Here is a 16,653-nt window from a genome sequence, read left to right on the forward strand (position 1 = left end):
GCGGGGCCCAGAGATAGGCGAGGCCTTAGGACAAGATCCGTTAGTATGTGTTTAGCTTATGTGATATGTTTATGTGCTATTCTATGTTAGTGGGAGAGGCCCTGTGACAGGCGAGGCCTAGGTGAAACAGATCTGTATCCGAGCGGGGCTCGAAGCCAGGCGGGGCCTGGAACGGCGGGGCCGTTGTAGCGGGCGAGGCCCGAGGTAGGGGCGAGGCCCAGGATAGCGGGCGTGGCCCAGTATGTGCAGTCTATGGTTATGCATGGTATGTGGTAGGGTGGGGAACTCACTAAGCTTCGTGCTTACGGTTTTCAGTTTTGGTTTCAGGTACTTCTGGTAGCGGAGGAAAGAGCTCAAGGTGATCACATGGCACACACCATATTTTAGACAGCCTGGGATGCAGTACTCTGATAATGAACATGTGTTTTGAAAACAATTACTTTGATTATGCTTTGAATCGACGATTTTACTTTAAGTAATATTTTATTAAAAGAAATTTTTAGTCTTGAATTTTGGGACGTTACATACACTCTATCTTTCACTCAAACTCACCTACAAGACTCACAAGACCATAATCGAGAATAAGAGAGGATGATGCCTCCCTTCGTTGGCAGCCTCTTCTTCAGCCTTATACCTTCTATTTTTCTCGAGTTTAACAACCCCAAAACCCCACCTGAAAAGCTTTGTGTTGGTTCTGAAATTGAATGCCAAAACATCCCCTAACATCACTTCCTTTTCCTTTGTTTATTGTTGTTTTTTAAGATCATACAACTCCAAAAAGGTGGCTGATTTTTGAGTGAGTAAAGACCCAAGAAACAATCTCTTTTACTGTGATTTTTGAAGTTAAAACACACCCATAAGGAGCTGTTTTCCGAGTGAGAACAAGCCCAAGAAACACTCTTCTTTACTCCTTAAAACCCTCATGTTTGCTACTGATTTTTGAAGGCTAAAACTAATGGAACTATTATACACATCTAGATTATTCCATTAAGATAATCACGTATTGTTTAGTTTATTCCTATGTTTATCTTTAGCCTATTTTCTAGCTAGTTTATCCGATCCTGTTTATAAGGATCTCTTCTATGCTTGTACGTCAATGAATCAATAATCAATCAATGGAATAGAATGTTTTCTCAGTTTCTTTATGGTATCAGAGCGCAAATCCGTTGAAGAAAACCTAGATTGGAAGCCACCATGACAGAAGAGAAAGACAATGATCCGGGGGCAAGCAAGAAGAATGAAGAACCCATCGATGCTAACTCCATCAATGTCAATTCCCCATACTACATTCAATCGTCAGATTACCCCAAACAGATGTAGGTTAATGACGTGTTGAATGATAACAACTTCAACAAATGGAGGCAGGAGATGATCAACTTTCTGTTTGCCAAGAATAAAAAAGGGTTTGTCGATGGGTCAATCAACAAACCAGATTCTGCATCCCCTATGCATATGGCATGGATGTGTGCAAATGCCATGGTCAAGGGCTGGCTGACAACAGCCATGGAGAGAGACATCCAGACTAGTGTGAGGTACGCTAATACATCAGCCGAGATTTGGAAAGACTTGGAAGAGAGGTTTGAGAAGGAAGGTGCTCCACAGGCTTACGAGCTAAAACAGTCGTTGAACACTACAAGGCAGGACGGGACTTCGGTTTCATCCTACTATACGAAATTGAAAACCCTATGTGATGAACTGCAACTCGTTCTCCCAACATCAAGATGTACCTGTGATGGGTGTAATTACTCTCTAGGAAGAAGATTGAATGAAGTGAAGGAGAAAGAAAGAATTTATGAGTTTCTTATGGGGCTCGATGAGGAGTTCTCCATCATCCGAACCCAAATCCTTACCATGAATCCACCACCTTCCTTGGGGAGCACGTATCACCTGGTTGCTAAAGATGAACAACAAATGATGCATTTGGATTTGGTACATTACATAATAAACGGGAAGAATAAAAGAAGCTGTTGACTGATGGTGGGGCCATTTTCCTTGAGCTTGGCTTGGCCACCACAGGTGGATGGGATGGGTGACTGGCAATAACATAACATTTTCCAGCATCTTTTTCTTGTTCATGGTGTTGTTGTTGTTTTTGAACAGGTGGTGGTTTTATTGGAGTGATGGGAGGGGTGATTAAATTCTTCTAAGGTAAACTAGTAGTAGAAGACCGTTTCTTGTACTTGCTTTTAGCCAGGTTGAGTAAGAAGTCTGTAAATATATGCTCGTATTCTGGCATTTTACCATACCCTGCAAATAACACATATCATCATGTTTATAATTTGAAGTCAATATGAAGACGATTTAAAAAGAGAGAGAGAGAGAGAGAGAGAGAGAGAGAGAAAGAGAGAGAGAGAGAGAGAGAGAGAGAGAGAGAATTACCAGGAAAATAGTTTATGTCAATCACATAAAAGCGGTCTCTAGTCCCATGTTCACGAATCATATCGAGGTTGAACAGATGAAGACCCTGCAGAGGCATCATGACATCATGTAGATTGGTGACTTTTTGAATTGAATTATGATATTTTTTAGGAGTATTATTTAAAAAATAAGCATTGAAAAGAGATAATTTAATTTATACCAGTCGACGACGAAGTTCTCTGGCCAGGCGTTCAAGCAAGGCTCGTGGAGGAAGCTCTGCAACAAGAAAAGAAATTAGGTTTCTCTACCCAAAAAACATTGATTAAGGAAGGAAGACGAAAAGCATACCGGCAATACAAGGGTCCAAATCAGCAACTGAATCGTCTGCTGATTGGGCAGCACATGAGACCCTTGGAAAGCGGAACACGCCGCCAACGCTTCTCCTTGACAGGTCACGCTTGCTGACATCAGGTAAAGAGAATCTCCTCACAACCTTAACCGCATCCCCAACTATGTACACTTTGAACACCACACCACCTACCACCACCATATCCATACCCCATCATACAATTGTACGTACAATCAAACAAATCATGTTAGATTTCAATTACTTACCATGGTTAATGAACTCTTGGAGAACAAGGGGAGGCTCTAGCTTCTTATGGGGCGCAATCACAGGTGGATCCAGAAAATCAGTTGGCGAAACAATAGCCTTCCAGGTGAACGTGATGAATAGGAAGGTAACACGCACTACACAAGGGGTTCAAAGCATACAAATGACTAACAAAGGAGCACAACGAATCATGAAATAGAGCAGCGACAAGGAAAAAAAATGCACTTTTTATGGAAAAGAAGGACACAAAAGCGATGGGTGCTTCAAGAATATAGGTTACCCTGATTGGTGGCCGGGAAAGAAAGACAAACCAAAGGCAAAAGCAGCTTGTGTAGAAGTTGGACCCAGCCCCATACCAGGGTTAACGGATGAACAATATCGTCTTTTTGTTGCACACTTCCGAGAAGATGAGGCTCCTAAAGCTAATCTGACAGGTAGAACTAACACGTATGATGGATGGGTGGTTGACTCGGGTGCAACCGAACACATCACCCATCAAACTGACTTTCTTGATAACAGAGTCACAAACACCAAAGAAACACCTGTCATTATCCCTAATCGCGATAAGGTGCCCGTCATAGGTGAGGGTGAACACACCCAACCAGGAGGCCTCAAAATTGATGGCGTCTTACATGTTCCTAATTTCAATTACAACTTGTTATCTGTTAACAAACTTGCAAGGAACCTTAATTGTACTGTAACTTTCTTTCCTGGCTTCTTTGTTGTGCATAAATTAGTGACGTGGGACTTGATTGGTGCAGGTAACTGCATTGGAGGATTGTATCAAATGGGGGGTAATGGAGAAGAAGGCTCTCGTGACAACTTTCGAGGTTTGGCACAAAAGACTTGGTCATCCATCACCCAAGAAGATTTTGAATTTAAACTTTGTTAGAAATGTTTCTAGGAATAACCAAACTAAAATGTGTGATGCTTGTTTTAAAGCTAAGCACACTAGTTTGCCATTTCCCATTAGTGAAATAAAGACGGTTTCTTGTTTTGAGCTTATACATTGTGATGTTTGGGGAAAATATAGAATCTCGTCCCTATCAAAGGCTCTCTACTTTTTAACAATATTTGATGACTATAGCCGATCAGTGTGGACTTTTCTTATCAAACACAAACATGAAGTTGGTTTACATCTCATAAATTTTCACAAAATGGTCAAAACACAATTTGGGAAAGACATAAAACGGATACGATGTGACAATGGGGGAGAATTTATCTCTAAAAATATGTTCGACTTCTATGCCAAGAAAGGCATTGTTTTAGAAACCACTTGTCCATACACCCCACAGCAAAATGGGGTGGTAGAACGCAAGCATCGACACTTGCTTGAAACAGCGTGTGCCCTTTTATTTCAAGCAAACCTGCCAAAAACTTTTTAGGGTGAGTGCATATTGACTGCCACCTATGTCATAAATCGACTCCCCTCCAAGGTACTTCGTGGTCACACTCCCTATGAGATTCTTTTCAATGAGTCACCAGATTATGATCATATACGTGTCTTTGGATGCTTGGCATACTATCGCAACACCGACACTGGAGAAGATAAATTTGAACCACGAGCAAACCAGGAATATTCCTTGGGTACCCTCAAGGGATAAAAGGTTATAAAATTTATGACATGGAAACCAAGAAGTTAGTGATATCAAGGGACGTGAGATTCCTTGAAAACGAGTTTCCCATGAAACATATGCATGGAAACATGCAACCACTAACCGACAGTGAAGATCTTTTTCGCTTTGCTGATAAGATCATCACACCCCCTGATCAAAACTCATCACCCAAGACTGCCATGCATGACGGTTTTATCGATGAAAACAGCCCTACAAGCCATTCTGACCACAACCAACATACAACGAGTGTTGTAAGTGATGTCCTTGACGAAGTTGGTGATAATTATGTACCAACGAACCATCACGCCGCCAGTTAAACCAGCAGCACCGATCAGCAAACCAGTAGCACAGATCAGCAAAGAGAAACCAGAAACAAGTCACAACCCACCCGTTACAAAGACTATGAAGGGCAGCTCCCCCCTTCGATAAATCATCTGCAACCCGTCATTGATCAAGTCGCCTCTACAGTACATCCTCTTACCAATTATGTCTTATAAAAAAATTTCTCAATCACACAAATCCTTTTTAGTTGCCATCATCACCCACGACGAGCCTAAATTTTTTCATCAAGCAGTTTGAGACAAACGACGGAAAGAATCAATGCAGAAGGAAATTAAAGCCCTTGATCAAAACAACACTTGGGAACTTACGAGTCTGCCAAAAGACAAGAGAGCTATAGACTCTAAGTGGGTGTACAAGGTGAAGTATAAGCCGAATAGAGAGGTGGAACGATACAAAGCACGCCTTATCGAAAAAGGTTACACACAAATGGTAGGAGTCGACTTTCATGACACGTTTTCCCCAGTTGCTAAACCCATCAGTGTTTGTGTTTTGCTTACCATAGCTGTCAAGCGTGACTGGATCATATCTTAATTAGACGTCAACAATGCATTTTTGCATGGCGATTTTGATGAAGACATTTATATGAAAATACCACAAGGCTTCAGAAAAGATAATGTGACACGTATATGTAAGCTAAAGAAGTCCTTATACGGCCTAAAACAAGCCTCGCGAAACTGGTATCACAAATTCACTGCTACCCTTCAAGATCTTGCTTTTCGACAGTTTCATGCTGATCACTCGCTTTTTATTCACAAAGACGGAGATATCTTTGTAACAGCACACATCTATGTTGACGATGCTATCATTGTGGGGAATGATAAAAAGAAGATAGAAGATACAAAGTCATGCCTTGACAAGAATTTTAGTATTAAAGACCTTGGAACTTTGAAATACTTCTTGGGAATTGAAGTGGCTCGCACAAATGAAGGGCTGGTACTCAGTCAACACAAATACACCATTGATGTGCTCGAAGATTCTGGCATGCTTGGCTGTCGGTCTAGTCTGTTTCCTATGGAACAAAATTTGAAGCTTGATAAAGGAGATGATGCTGACAAGGTAGATGCAAGCACCTATCGACACCTTATGGGTAGGCTTCTCTATCTCCAAGCCACTAGGCCCGACATAACTTACGTAGTGAACGTGCTTAGTCAGTTTGTTTCTGATCCTCGCCAAAACCATTAGGATGCAACCATGCGAGTATTTCGATATCTGAAAAACACCTTGGGGCAAGGCATACTCTTACCAAAGGAAGGAGACGTTAAGCTCACTGCCTACAGTGACTCTGATTGGTTGGGATGCCCCTTCTCACGAAGATCACAGACAAGATATTTGTTGATCTTAGGGGGTGCTCCAATCTCTTGGAAATCCAAGAAACAATCTGTTGTTTCACACTCCTCTGCTAAAGCAGAATATCGTGCAATGGCTGTCACGGTTAGTGAAATACTCTGGATTCGTTGGCTGTTGGCTGATTTTGACATTGTTTTGGACAAACCCACTCCCCTTTTGTGTGATAATGAATCTGCTCGTCACATTGCCCACAACCTTGTTTTCCACGAACGTACAAAGCACGTGGAAATGGACTGTTACTTTGTTAAGGAACGGGTTGAGTCTAAGGAGATTACACCTGTCAAAATCAAGACTCAAGACCAGTTAGCTGATTTATTGACCAAACCACTTGGATCAGATCCTCTCAAATTTCTATCGGACAAGTTGGGCATTCGTAATCTTCATGCTCCATCTTGAGGGGGAATAATGGAACTATTTTACACATCTAGATTATTCCATTAAGATAATCACGTATTGTTTAGTTTATTCCTATGTTTATCTTTAGCCTATTTTCTAGCTAGTTTATCTGATCCTGTTTATAAGGATCTCTTCTATTCTTGTACGTCAATGAATCAATAATCAATCAATGGAATAGAATGTTTTCTCAGTTTCTTTAAAAAAGGAGGTTGTATTCAATTGGAAAGATACCTCAAAAATGCCATCTTTTACTCTTCAAAACTACTTGTGTTCAACCCTTTTGATCATCTAACTTGTCACAATAGTCCTAGGTAAGATACTCTTATTTTCCTCCTTTTGTCACAAAACAACCTAAAAATTGGTCCAAAATCATCAAAAACGAACCACCGTAACCGGTAACGTGGATACCCTCCGAAGAACACCTCTAATTGTCTTCGAGTCTAAGAATCTATTTTTTTAAGTTCCTCCTATATTATTGATCAAGTCTTGTGTGATATTTTCATTCAAAAAATCCACCGGTTAGGAAACGAGAAAAAAGATTCACATTAAATCCCGAAAACCGGAACAAACAAAAATCACGCGAGTAAAGTGAGTGTTCACGGCCCATTTTCATCTTTTAAAGCTTTCAGGGAAGAATACACGCTACTTTATGTTTACATTACGTCTTGCGTTTATTTTCACTTTAAATTACGTTTACTTACGTTTCTCACATTTATTTGCGTTCTCGTTTACATTTACACATTTATTTACGTCATTTACAAACTTGTTTACGTTTACAATATTATTTACGTTCATTTACATTATTCGTTAATAATCATGATCATTTTTTCATTCATTATTAATTATTATCACATTTAATATATATATATATATATATATATATATATATATATATATATATATATATATATATATATATATATATATATATATATATATATATATCATTTTATGTCACATTGCTACATAAAATGATTATTGTTTATATATAAAAACATGTATTATACATAAAATGGACCTACGTATCAATGGAAATATAGAAAAATAATTATATAAAAGTGTATGTCATTTTACATAAAAATGATTAATATATATATATATATATATATATATATATATATATATATATATATATATATATATATATATATCAAAAGAACGTAAAAGGAAATGTTATATGTGTTCGTTATAATGTTTTCTTTGTATATGTACTCGTTTAAATTGTTTTATTTTTCGCATGCATTTAAACTACTATAGATATAATAAAGAGGAGGCTTAAAGAGAGAGGAGAGGGGGCTCAAAATTTTAGCCTTGGCTTCTGGTGAAGGAGTGGACAAAAATGAAGTTAGGGAGGTGTTTATATAACTGAATGAAACTTGGGGCCAAAGCTAGGATTTTTTGGGTTAAGGCCTAGATTAATTAATATAAAAATAAAAATGTCTTATCTTCTTATCCTAACCCTATGGACGAAAATTCTAAGCTATTCGTAGCCAATTTTCATCCATCCCATATCATGGGATTCTAGAGCATTCCTACTTCAACTTTCAATAAATAACCAAACATTCTCGCCCTTTTAATTAATCTCATAATTAATTCTAGTTAATTTCTGATTAATTATCAATTAAATAATACAATTTCTAATTAATATATTATTTTCATAACATATTAATAAATTCATTTTGATTTTTAATTAATTTATTGATCACATAACAAATTAATATATCAATCTCTCTCCCTCTCTCTAAAACTCATCTTTTTCAATTATTAGGTTTGAATGCAACCCAAAATGATTTTTGCTAATAATTCAAGATTATAGTAATTTAGTTATTGGCTTAGATACCTAATACAACAATCTCTCCCTTGGATAAGTGTAAAACTAAATTACTGGTACAAGTTCTAAATTAAAAAGCAAATAGTGCTTCCATAGCAACTGCCTGACTCTAAACTAAACAAACATTGGTCCTAAGTTAAGCGATTCAATATTCTTCCGTTCTACTAGATATCATACAGACATGAGACATGGATTAGAATCAATATCATTGTCCAAAATTTTGTTTCCTAATTTCCTGATTTGTGTTGACGACATAAGACTTCAAATTGAACGCATCAATTGAGTCTTGGTTGGGCCTACACTATAAGTCAACACCAAATCACTGAGGGGCCCAAAGATATCGTTTTTCCTATTAGGGAAAAAGAGACGAATAAACTTTGACTTATATGCTTGTATCATTTACTCACCAAACCATACATGATACTGCGTTCTATAACATCATGCTACTGATGCATTTTCACAATACCAATGTACAACTGACTTGTAAATTACAACTTATATATGTCTGTTTCAAGAATATAAGATATTATCATCTCATAATTACTCGTGATATAATCTATTTATGAAGTAATTCTCTGAGTGTGAGTTTATCCAATACTTAAATCTTCATTTCTAAGTACTCATGAATGTTGTAGCAATACAATTGCTATGTCTAACCTCTTTAGACAATTTACAATTCAATTCATGACGGTCTTAATTCACTACTTCCCAAAGTATAAGTGACGATGAAATTTGAATAATTAAATTATTCAGGAAGTATGACATGCAAAGCGAAACACAAGAATAAATAATTACCAAAAGCAATAAACAAACTCATAAACAATTTCTATTATTTAATCGCCAAAAGTCAATTACATTTATTTTGTTACTAGTTTCAAACTAATCCTCTAACTACTAAAAATAATATCATATTTCAATCCAATGCTTCTAGTAGGGGTGGGAATCGGTTCGGTTTTTTGGTTTTTCGGTTTCCTCGAATCAGTTTCCTCAGTTTGAAAATTTTTGTTGTCTAATTCGAAAACCGAACCAAATCGAATTCAAATTCTCTAGACCAAACCAAATTCTAATTCGGTTTGGTTCGGTTTGAAAACCGAGGAAACCTAATATAAACTTAAAAAAAATTCAAACATAAATCAAAATAGGTTTAACATAGAAACCTAAAGTTGCAACGAGAAATATCTAAAGTTTCATACAAAATGATCCAAAAAGTAAGTGAGTTAAAATGATTTTTACTTTATAATTAATATTTTTATTTAATATAAAATATAAAATATATTTTTAATTAAATTATTTAGTAAATTCAGTTTTTTCGGTTCAGTTTGATTTAAAATTCATGAGATTGAAAATCGAACCAAAAACCAAATTCACAATTTGGTTTGGTCTCAAACCAAACTGAAAACCAAATTTGAATATGGTTCGGTCTGAAATTGATTTTGCTTCGATTTGGTTTTTGGATTTTTTTGGTTACGGAATTCCCACCCCTAGTTTCTAGCATGTTGATTGTGTTTAACCCTACATAGAGCCTTTGTCAAAGGATTTGCAAGATTGTCTTCTGATGATACCCTCTTCACAATGAGGTGACATTCTTGTACTCTATGTCTGATATAATGGTACTTTCTGTCGATATGTCTTGACTTGCCATGATCTCTTAGTTCTTTAATCAAAACAACCGCACATTCATTATCGTAGAAAAGTTCCATTGGTTCCTAAATGGTTGGAACTACTCCAAGATCTCTGATGAAGTTCTTCAACCAAGTTGTTTCCTTTGATGCTTCACTTGCTGGTATGTACTCTGATTCACAAATAGAATATGTGACTATGTTTTGCTTGCAACTTTTCTAAGTAAATGCTCCACTATTTAATGTAAACACTCAACCAAGATTGAGAACAAAAAACGAGTAATATTTCTTTAATGGAATAGTTAGTATTCGATTGATCAACATTGGCGGATGAAAAAATTCAATAGGAAAAATAAAATCTAATATAAAATGATGAATGCATATATATATATATATATATATATATATATATATATAGGTTCAAGTTCATTTGAGACCATTCTAATTTTGTGAGACCATGAGACCAAATCTAAAAATAATTTTAAAATGCAAAATAAATGGAAAAATCCAAAAATTCTTTTTTTAAATATTATTTTCGGAACTTGAATTAACTAAAATAATAATAATAATAATAATAAATTCCGTTTTTTTTTTTTGAAAAATAAGTGTAATATTCTAAATAGAATATTACACTGACATATTCTAAAAAATAATTTTAAAATGCAGAATAAATGGAAAAATCTAAAAAATCTTTTTTTAAATATTATTTTCGGAACTTGAATTAACTAAAAAATAAAAAAAATATATAAAAAATTCCATTTTTTTGAAAAATACGTGAAATATTCTAAATAGAATATTACACTGTACATATTCTAAAAATAATTTTAAAATGCAAAATAAATGGAAAAATCAAAAAATTCTTTTTTTAAATATTATTTTCGGAACTTGAATTAACTAAAAAAAATAAAATAAAATAAAAAAATGCGTCTCACGGTCTCACAAAATATAGGTGGTCTCAAATGAACCTAACCCTATATATATATATATATATATATATATATATATATATATATATATATATATATATATATATATATATATATATATATATATATATATATATTAAAAAGTGATGTCAAATAGAATATGTCACTATGTTTTGCTTGCAACTTTTCTAAGTAAATGCTCCACTATTTAATGTAAACACTCAACCAAGATTGAGAACAAAAAACGAGTAATATTTCTTTAATGGAATAGTTAGTATTCGATTAATCAACATTGGCGGATGAAAAAATTCAATAGGAAAAATAAAATCTAATATAAAATGATGAATGCATATATATAAATTAAAAAGTGATGTCAAATCCATTAAAGTGCAATTCCCTATTGACGTTATCAACACATACATGTGAATTACACTAATAATTAACATATTTATAAAGAGAAATTGATTTATCATGATAATTACCTATTCGGTTTTTTCACATCTGGGTAATTTTGATTTTTTTTGTATACATCTATGTAACCAACTTGTTGAAAATGTTCACATATAACCATTATGATCAGCTGTAGTAAATTATAGCAGCCATAATTATTATATGTAAACACTTTCAGCAAGTTTGTTATATATATATATATATATATATATATATATATATATATATATATATATATATATACAAAAACGGCTCTCCAACATGTCATGACTAATTTAAATGCTCATAGATGGTCACAAGTATTGTTTCAATGAAATCTAACTGAATATATTAACATTGCAAACATTATGATCAACAACCTTAATAAAAAATGAAATTAACTTATTAGGTAATTACCTTTTTGTTTTGTTCACATCTAGGTAACTTCGTTTTTTTTTTTATATACACATTTAGGTAATGAACTTGTTGGAAGTGTTTACATATGGCCATTATGATTGATTGTAACTTGCTACAATCGGTCATAATGGTTATATATGAACATTTTCAAAAAATTCGTTACCTAAATTTGTAAAAAAAATGAAGTTACTCAGAAATAAACAAAACGAAAATATCATTACCTTTATAAGTCATATTGTCATTCTTAAAAAACAAGTTTTCTTAGAGTTTATACCCAAAAGGTAGTACCGGGAAAAATAGTTACCAAAGTTGTATTATTTCCTTCATTATAGTAGTTTATATTTAAAAAAAAGAAAAATAATAAATAATAAATAATTAATAAATAAAAAAAAGGTATAACTCTTCAATTCCCTCACACGTCATTTTCACGCATTAATGTTTCAATGTTGTTGCAAAACAAGTAATGTCAATGTCAAAGCTAATGCAAATATCCTGAAATCTTTTAACAAAATCCAATTAAATTGCAACTAGGTTATTTGTGGAAAAAACTTGGGCATGTGGTAAATGAATGGGAGGTGGTTGTTCTCATGTAAAAGGAAAGAAAAAAAAAAGTCACCATCTCTTACAAAACTACAAAATGGAGCGTGCATTAAAGAATTAAAATAAGAATTTAAACTTCGTTGAAATTGCAGACAATCTATGTCCTTTTAAGCATATAATTAATGAATTAAAAAAGCTGAAGTTGATTCATAACTGACGTTACTTTGTTTGTTCAAGTTTTAGGTATTTTACTTTAAATTGATTTACTTTATATTATAATTTATACCCCTTTATTCTCCTCTATCACATCTATATAAGTTTGTCGCGTAAGTTACAACTCCTAAAACAAACTGTTGGAACATCTATACATGTATTGGCTAAAGATTTGTGTTCCAAAAGTAGAAAGTTTAGCTGGACATTTCACATGACTTAAAGAAGTTGATCATATTGTCATAAAGATCTTCATATCCTCTCGTGCTTAACAAGAAGTCTATATGGCCATAATCCTCCAAAAACAAAACATTTGGTTTTGATTTCAATTCTTTTAATGTATGTTGCACATCAATCACATCCCCCAAAGCATCGTTTCCCCCATGAGCCATCCAAATAGGCAATGATTCTGGGATTTTGCTAAGATCAAATGTTGGTGGTTTCAATTTTCCATACTGTAGCAGATTCTTTATACTTCCATAGTCGTACCTTGCAAATGTGCCTTTGCGTATCACTGGAAATCAAGGAAATTTGATACTATAAAAATGAAATGTTACACGAAAGTGTAAAATGTTGGATGTAATTGTAAAATAATAAAGAATTAGGAAACAGAAACAAACTTTGGAAAAGATGTTTCAAGTTCTTTACAGATGTAGGATGAGGTTCGTATTCAAGATATACATCCACACGGCTGTTGTTGAAACAGCAGTTTTCTCCTGCAAGATGCAGAGTAAATGAAAGTTTGGTCCTTGTTTTAAGGTTTCATAACAATTTTAGTCCCTAGAAGTAGGAACCGTGGACCAAAATCCATATGAATCCTTGAAATAAGTACCAAATACATAGAAAACCTTAACATAAGGACCAAAATTGAAAAATATGCCAGTGTTAGAGTTTAGAATAAACATGGTCAAAACATGAAAACAAAGAGACCATTTTTGTAACTTACTCTTATATTTTCTTATCTTACAAAATGGTACCTGTGCTTTCTCAATTTGACGATTATCCATAACTGAAATCTTTTTTCAATTTTCATCCTTACAATAACATTTCATATCGATTTTGGTCCATGCAGCCTTGAGATAAGAACAAATATCAGAGTCCCAGGGACCAAAACTACGAAAAGGTTTCAAGTTTGGACTAAAGATGGTAAAAATCAGAAAGCACAGGGACCATTTTTGTAATTTACTAAAAACTCAGCAACATAGCTAAACAAGTTGGCCAATTTAGTAAATTAGAAAATAAATTAATACAAGAATAACCTGTAAGAGGTGATAATAATTCACTGCAATCTAAATGCCCATCACAAACAGACTCTATCATGTTTGTGAGAATGTCACTGAAAGCAAACAGTGTAGATAGATAGATATATATCATCTTTTTATTGATTTAGACACTCGAATATTAAGAAAAAAGAAAATGGAAAATGGAAAAATAATTAACCTCTTCAAGTTCAGTTGATGCATTCCAAGTAACCCAAGTGCCTGTGAAGAAAATTTTATGTACGAAATTTGAAAGAGAAAAAAGAATTCAAATAAATTTAAATAATAAAAGAGAGACCTCATCAAAATACACATGAACAAGATTAAGAACGAGTTTAGATGTGATGTGATCCAAATATGATATAGGAGAGAGAAGAGCAGCAGCCTCAACCATTCTAACAATATCTGGTTGAGTAAAAGCAGCCAATGACATTATTGTTCCCTGAGAAAATGGAATACATAGAGACTATTAGCAATGTAGTTTTATATGACAGAATAAAGTTGAAGTGTAATTATTAATTAAAACCTGTGAATGTCCCACAACAAAAACTTTGGAGCCAGTTTTGGAATTTATATAACTCAGCATTGTCTCAAGATCATAAAGAGCCATCTCTTCCCAACTCCAATCCCAAAACTCCTAAATCAAGGCCAAAACAAAAAAGCAATTAGCATATAGCATTTAAAATTAATGACTAAAGGTTTATAAAAATGTAACATAATCTATGTGTTACCTTGTCTCCATCTGATAAAGATTCATGGGCATGGCTCCATTTTGTTCCACGGATATTTCCAACCCAAACATCAAAACCATGGTCCGCAAGGATAAAACCCAATGATTCATTTGGGGAATCCATAAACCAAATATCACCAGCCTGATTAAAAATTTAGTTTATTTTGAAATAAAGTTATTATTTAATGTTCTGAGTCCATAATTATAAAAGTTGTAAATTAAGAATTTGTGGTAAAGTCAGTCACCATAAAGAGTCCATGTAGGAGCAAAACTGGAGGCCCGGTTTGTGCTCCCAAATTAAGAATGCCTGATGACACGCGTTGAAGCCCTAACAAGAAACCATCCTTTGTTTGAGCCTGAAGTTATACACACATAAGGAAAGTTAGGCTGTTATTTAATTAACACAGAAGTTGATCTAAAGATATTCTGAGTAGATAGGGAACTAATCACATTAAGTTGAGGAAAAAAAACAAGTAACTATCATATAATACCTAATTTAATTCAAAACAACTCGGTTTTAATTCACAGTATGGACTATATTCCTGACTTGCATACCCTAAATTAGACATTCTCAATCCAAGCTTCTCTAATGGAGAAAATGAACAAAATACATAACAATCAGGAAAAGGAATTGCTATTACAGACAAAGTCTCAAATGACGATAACATCCTTTCTCAATAAGATTTGCTCTTGGGATAACAGGTCAGGAGTTCAACATTCTGCAATAACAATCAGGAAAAGGTGCTGCCATTATACAATCAAACTAATTTAGGTTTTTCCAGTTCTGTAATAAGGACAAAATTTTGGAGTAATAAATACACTATTCAGTAATCGATGGAAACTTGTATAAAAACGGAAAGGTTGAGAGTGAGAATGATAAGTCACCGTGTGTTCTAAACAAGTATAACCAGAAGGTCCGATGAGATTAAAACACAAGCCGCCGTCTACAGACTGACTATGATCGATGATCGAGTCTCCAGTTAAACACTCGGTGGAAGAGATGCACAGCGATAATGCGACGACCCACATCAACGCTTGTAGGATGGATGATGCCATATCAATCGATGAATGAATCAGAGGTTGACAAGCTGCAGCAGATTATATGGTTGTTGGATTTACCAACAACAACAACTAGCATTATGAACTCTTCAAGCGGTCTTTTCATTATTCGCATTGAAATTTGAATAGACGGACTTCACCTGGAATGCCCGTAATTATCTTACACCCAAACATTTTGAATTTTCAAAACTTTTATTTATGAGAATGCCTATTTTTTTTTCTTTACTACAAATTCCCTGCCCATTAAATAAAAAGGAATTTGTGAAACATTGCTCATTTAATAAAACTTAATGAGCTATCTTCTCTGATAAATAAAACATAAAAATGTACATGCGATCATTATAAACATAAAGCTGTTGCATGTCATTTTGTTAGTATTTTTCATTTTTATCTTCTTTTATTTAATTTGATATATAATATTAATATCTCTTATTTACGGTTTTCAGTTATATATAGTAACGAAATAGTATATCTTAAAATTAGGTAGAAAATACATTTGAATTATTGGCCATAATTCGAAGATTATATTATTTCCATATTTTTCCTCTAAAATTAAGCAGGAAGTTTTTATGTATTACTATCTTATTAATTAAAATTTTCATATATGTTTGCTAAATTAAAAATTTTCCATTACAGTATTAATCAGAGGCATTAAATCCGATTTTTTAATTTCTATAACCTTAAAAAGTTTTGTAATTTCATCTTTGTGATAGCACAATTTTTGATATCATCTTATGGAAAGAATTAATTCCAAAAAAAACACCGATACAAGTATTAATTGCATAAAACCGTAAAGAACTTCCTTCAAAATGTAATTTTAGTCGATCAATTAGAATTGGTTTTAAAGATTATAAATTTTCAATTTCGACTAACAAAGGCGTTGTAGTTTATCTTTTTTAAATATAATATCATCATTTTGTTTATTTTATCAAATAATAACTTAATATAACTAATAGATATC

At 33.8% G+C, this 16,653-nt stretch overlaps 3 protein-coding genes across 3 annotated transcripts; 1 reads left to right on the top strand and 2 right to left on the bottom strand.

Moving 5' to 3' along the window:
- Positions 1 to 1,194: 1,194 nt before the first annotated feature.
- LOC111880228 (uncharacterized) lies at positions 1,195 to 2,121 on the top strand. The gene is made up of 3 exons (XM_023876637.1): positions 1,195 to 1,269; positions 1,321 to 1,929; positions 2,101 to 2,121. The coding sequence occupies exons 1-3, from the start codon at positions 1,195 to 1,197 to the stop codon at positions 2,119 to 2,121; spliced, it is 705 nt and encodes a 234-aa protein (XP_023732405.1).
- Positions 2,061 to 2,908, bottom strand: LOC111880227 (inositol-tetrakisphosphate 1-kinase 3-like). Its single transcript, XM_023876636.3, has 4 exons — positions 2,707 to 2,908; positions 2,579 to 2,634; positions 2,380 to 2,464; positions 2,061 to 2,247 (listed from the first exon to the last, which is right to left on the bottom strand). Exons 1-4 carry the CDS (start codon positions 2,906 to 2,908, stop codon positions 2,144 to 2,146), a joined length of 447 nt encoding a protein of 148 aa, XP_023732404.3. The 3' UTR covers positions 2,061 to 2,143.
- Positions 2,909 to 12,723: 9,815 nt separating this feature from the next.
- On the bottom strand, positions 12,724 to 15,859 carry LOC111880226 (triacylglycerol lipase 1). The gene is made up of 9 exons (XM_042902293.2): positions 15,519 to 15,859; positions 14,879 to 14,989; positions 14,635 to 14,775; positions 14,430 to 14,540; positions 14,202 to 14,345; positions 14,085 to 14,125; positions 13,904 to 13,980; positions 13,265 to 13,360; positions 12,724 to 13,158 (listed from the first exon to the last, which is right to left on the bottom strand). The coding sequence occupies exons 1-9, from the start codon at positions 15,687 to 15,689 to the stop codon at positions 12,842 to 12,844; spliced, it is 1,209 nt and encodes a 402-aa protein (XP_042758227.1). The 5' UTR covers positions 15,690 to 15,859; the 3' UTR covers positions 12,724 to 12,841.
- Positions 15,860 to 16,653: the final 794 nt, after the last annotated feature.

Source organism: Lactuca sativa, chromosome 5 (genome assembly GCF_002870075.4).
Source record: "Lactuca sativa cultivar Salinas chromosome 5, Lsat_Salinas_v11, whole genome shotgun sequence".
Classification (NCBI taxonomy): Eukaryota; Viridiplantae; Streptophyta; class Magnoliopsida; order Asterales; family Asteraceae; genus Lactuca; species Lactuca sativa.